General features: G+C 37.5%; 1 protein-coding gene across 1 annotated transcript in view; it reads left to right on the forward strand.

The window, feature by feature from the left end:
* PLCZ1 (phospholipase C zeta 1) overlaps window positions 1-5,041 on the forward strand; it is a 46,683-nt gene that overhangs the window by 22,459 nt on the left and 19,183 nt on the right. The window contains exons 7-8 of the mRNA XM_017736660.1: window positions 1,678-1,905; window positions 4,045-4,201. Of these exons, the coding sequence (XP_017592149.1) occupies window positions 1,678-1,905; window positions 4,045-4,201 (385 nt within the window). The remainder of the gene's footprint in view (window positions 1-1,677; window positions 1,906-4,044; window positions 4,202-5,041) is intronic.

The raw sequence follows: 5,041 nt of genomic DNA on the forward strand, positions 1-5,041 counted from the left end.
CACAATTTTAAGTGGCTTAAAGAATTGTCCATATTCAAACTGGCCAGCTGATAGGTTCTGTCAGGTCATGGGGGAAGCTGTAAGCACCCCTTTGCGAGAACATCACTTCCGGGACTATGCTTGCTAACCCATGACATATGGTCTTTTCTTACTTACAGAAGTTTGCATATAGGAGGCAGTAATGTAACCTTAGAAAGTTTTTCCTTCCCTTGTATACCAGGTCTGGGTTTTTTTTTTTCCATTTGTAAAATAAGTCTTTCTGTGAATAACAAAATACAAGATCAAAAGTGGGTGGAATTGATTTTAAATATTGGGAAATGTGAACACTTAAAGGCTAATTCAGAACTCTTAAAAAATAGGAGTAACATTAATCATATTAAAACTCTTCTAAAAATATCACAGGAATAAAAAAGCGAGTGCATCAATAAGAGATGAAGGAAATGTTAAAGGGCATCCTTATTCTGAGTTACCAGTGAAGAGAGACTAATCAAACCTTCCAGCAACATGGCAGTGATAGATATTGGGCATAGGATGCCTCATCCCACTGGCACCCTGGCAAGCTACCAATATGAGATCTGAAGCAATGAGGGGATTATGAGCAATGGAAATAAATGGAATGTCTCTATCCTTGCCGATGGCTGTAGTTTCCATTACAAAATTTTGGGTTTATATGTTTCCATCATCCATATGTTTCATATTTACTTAATGGATACCTTAAAATACAGCATTTCAGTTACATTTCATTTATTGTGAACTTAGTTGTTCCCAGTTCCTGCCACACTCCCAGTAGTGTAATCTTCCTTTTCACTAGGGCATAGGAAATTTAAGGAATATTTTTGTGGATCACTTTATTCAAGAGCGATAGTAAGTCCTGTTACTCACTGGCAGCTCCTGTGTACAGATGTAAAGTTGAATGTCTGCTACATAATAGCAGCACCCCTATTAATATTATTTCATAAATCTAAGTGAAATATGTACTCATAGGATTCTGTTGCATAGATGAAAGCCATGTTATTAGAATTGATATAATTCAATGATGTTTTTTCCCCACTACATTATGTAGTATGGCAGTTGATACATGTCCATTTAAAAATAGGGAAACTGCTTAGGCAAAATCACCCGACTGTTGTTTCCCTGGCCAGGTAAGATCAGCATAAGGATCTACTGTAAAATAACGCAAGCTATAAACAAAAGTTTTAATCTGGCACACATGACAGATGTGCACATAGGCACTAATCTAATAACAAATGTCCTGCAGCCTCAGTGATAGATCAAAACATTGCAAATTAATATCAGACACAAGTCTTCAATTGTGTATATGTATATTTAAGTAGATTTAGGCATAGTAAAAATATATACCTTTTATGTTTTGCTTGGCTATCACCTTTGACTCTTCCTACTTTTATCTTTTCATAGTTTCAGCATCTGTGTATCTGTGGTGGAGAGCCTTTTTTCCTGTCATGGGGTTAGATAGTCACGTTCTGTTGTGTACTTTGGTCCCCAGATTCTCTTTGGTTTATTTGGCTTTGGCTTCTGCCTTACTTGTATCTATCTTTGCTTCATTTTTTTAGCTCACTTTATTATACTTAATAAACAACTTTGGACATGGGTTAAATAACACCAAGACATGAAAACCTACATAATTCTAGTTACTATCGTTTAACCTCTTTCCTATAGGCATTAAAATTCAAAGTTCTGATAAAAAACAAAAAAGCTGGAACAATTGAGGAAAGCATGCTCAGGATGTACGATGACAATACTGGTGAGACAGAGGAACTGTCTGACTCTGAATTTCTGTCTGAGGACGAAGACACAGATGACACGTTACCTCTTCACCGATCAAAGAGTTCCACCAAAAGAAGAGCAGATGGTAGATCTTCAGCCCCACCTCAAAAAAAACCAAAGGTAACTTTTGTCTCAATTGAATATAGAGAATTATCCATTAATATAGATATTAAAAAAAAAAAAAAGTCTATATGATCTTAAAATAGAGACTAAATTTAAAAGATAAACTTTAAAATTAGTATGTTCAGTGCATTTGGAAATTACATGTTCCAGCTCAAGGTTTCAGAGTTTTCCTACTGTTATAAGAAAAGCCAGACTGGACCACATTTTAGTATCCAACTAAAAAGCAACCCCTCCCTGTGCTCTCATCTTGAACTTCAACTGCATTTTCCTCTTTCAAGGCTTGTGCTTGTCCCAAGTGCTCAGCACAACAGCAGATTTAAGAAGAAGTTACCTAAGTGTTTTGTTTGTCCCATGGCCCTCCTGGAATTATGTATAGAGAACACTTATAGCAGTTCCTGATGACAACAAACACAGTAAACTATTTCTTCCCCAAGTCCACCAGTCTGTTTTTGAGATAGATAGATAGGTAGATAGATAGATAGATTCCCCTATTTTCTTCTGTTCTGGATTTTTTGCATTAAATTAGGTGCACATTCCTGGTTGTGCTGAAACATTTTTCAGCACCTAGAATCGAAAAGGTATTTTTACATTTATCATGAAGACACTTAACATTAAGTATTATTTCTGAGAGTGTAAAAATTGGGTGTAATCTCCTTTTTTAGAATTCAAATTAAACTTACACCTTTTTTTAACCAAGTATAATTCTCTACCATGGAAAATCTGTTGCTTCATCAGGGTTCAAACAGCTTTGTTCAAGTTTTTTAAGATGTATCCATTCACTGTTGCACATCATGCTCTGATTACCTGAACATAGCTAAACTGGCAATGCTCCTCAGAGCCCAGAGTTGTTGCTGAGAGGCAGTGTCTCTTTTCTTTGTATGATTTGATGGTCTTTGCTTCTTTCTCTTTCCGTCTGACATGGAGATATAGTAAGGAAAAATTCTGAGGAAGGAAGGAGTCTTCTTTGAAGAGGAAAGGCCAACTTTCTAGATAATAGGTTTCAAGTATATTTGTAGGATCATGTTACAGACCAGAATGTATTCCACATACTCTTAACAGCAGCAACAAAAAGTATCTGCTCATGTTTCACAGGCAGAAGAGAAAGTGGTTTCCAGGGTCCTGCTCTGCTGGAGTATTTTTCTTGATGTCCCACTATACAGGTTTATGGAAGGCAGGAAGAACATGAGAATCCACAGCCAAGACACCCCAGTGATGCTGCTGGCTTTGCCTGTGTCAGTGCCTGCCTCCAGAGAGTTGTATTTTTCAGGATTTCCATGGCAGTGGACTCCTGTTGCTCCTCATGGGACATAGCCCCAGAATAATTAATGCACTTGAACTTTGCATAGTTTAAGATCCACGAGCAGGCAATCTCTATTATTTTGTCAGATGAGAATTTGCCTTCGAAAGCTTTAATGGAATGTAAACATGATTAGCATCATCAGCTCTCTGCTGGCTACTGCCCCGGGTTAGCTCACAAGTTATGCTATGAAAAATGGTCATGTAGTGCCTCACTGTAAGAGAGAAGACCCTGGTAAAACTTCAGTCACTTTTGCTTGTTTTGGTAATGGAACAAGACTAAATTAAGATTTTGGTGAGAGAAATTTCTGCCTTAATCAAGAAGAAAAGAGTTTTCCTAACTTCAGAGCAATGCTTAGAGGAATATTGACTAATTTGTTTGGCATAGGATAATACTCTCCTGTTATTCTACATTTTATAGTTGAGTTTATGCTGCTGATCTTTTCTAATACTTTATGTCTTTATGAATAGAAAGTTGGAGGTATATTTTTAATGAGTAATATTAAAAACCATGAAAAATTATGTTATTTTACAAACCAGTCTTAGAAGCAGGAAAACTGTGAAGCCATCCAGAAGAACATTCTGCTAGGAAGCACTGATAGCATCTCTCCACTCACCCCACGATTGCCATGATAAACATGGACACAAAAAACTTATGTTTCTTTCAGTGGATCAAATCTTAATATTAAAGGTCATATTTATTAAATTCATTAACTGTAACATATTTTCTCAGGCTTTATGCATCCAAAATGATTGTTTCTCTGAATTATTAATATTAATAATAATGAAATATGCATTATTATGACTTTTTTATTCCATTATTCATCTGATGATTATTAGGTGAAGAGGGGAAAGATTGCCCTTGCATTATCAGACCTTGTGATTTATACCAAATCTCAGAAGTTTGTGAGCTTTGAGCATTCCCTGATGAATCAGCAGTGCTATGAAAATAATTCGATTGGAGAGGCTCAAGCACGAAAACTTGTAAGACATTCAGGTAATTTCTTTTGAGTTAATCAGTTAAAAGTTGCATTGTTGCTATGGTTCACTGCTTAGGCATTGGAAGAGTTAAAATTTTGTCTGATTTTATTTGGTTCTTCATATAACACTGTTTTAGAAATGTCTTTTGCATAGCATTTTTTTATTTCTGTTGGTTTTGTGAGGAAAATTGAAATTCAATTTTGTTTTAATTCTGTGTATTTTTATAAGAACAAATATTAACACAGTCTCCAAAATGTATGTCTGCCTTTTGATTCATTGTTTTCTGCATCAAATAATTTAGAAGTTACCGTCAGTAGTCGAAAACGTGTGGAATAAATTTCACCCCCCCACCATATCTGGGCTGAGAACTCAGTGGAGTTGGCTTGGCAGTCGCCTAGCTTTGGTGACAACTGCAGATAAGAGAGTCCTCATTAATGGCGTGGATAAACCCTAGAGCAGGCAGTTTGCTCCACTGGACCAGACCTTTCATCCCAGCCAAGCTGGATTATTCAAAACTCATTCTGTGTTGGAGCATCTCCATTTGGTGCAGCCAGTGCAGTGCAGCCTCTGCTGTTGTAGCTCCAGCTGCCTGCTGAGAGCCCTGAGGGAGTGTAAAGAGCAGAGATCACTGACCATGACAATGGCAATGGAGTCTGCCACATGCCCATTCACTCGGGGCCAGCCCAGCTGCCACCCACTGCTCTGTGGAGGTGATTCGGTGGCTGGTGAGGCAAATGATGCTGAACGGCATCAAAACAAGTAGGAACTTGCCAGCCATTCAAGACAGTCCTCTCTGGTTCCTCTAGCAATCTAGGCAAGATAAAAGTAGTTCTATAACCCCTCCTCACCCCCCACC

This window comes from Corvus brachyrhynchos, unplaced genomic scaffold (assembly GCF_000691975.1).
Source record: "Corvus brachyrhynchos isolate BGI_N302 unplaced genomic scaffold, ASM69197v1 scaffold246, whole genome shotgun sequence".
NCBI lineage: Eukaryota > Metazoa > Chordata > Aves > Passeriformes > Corvidae > Corvus > Corvus brachyrhynchos.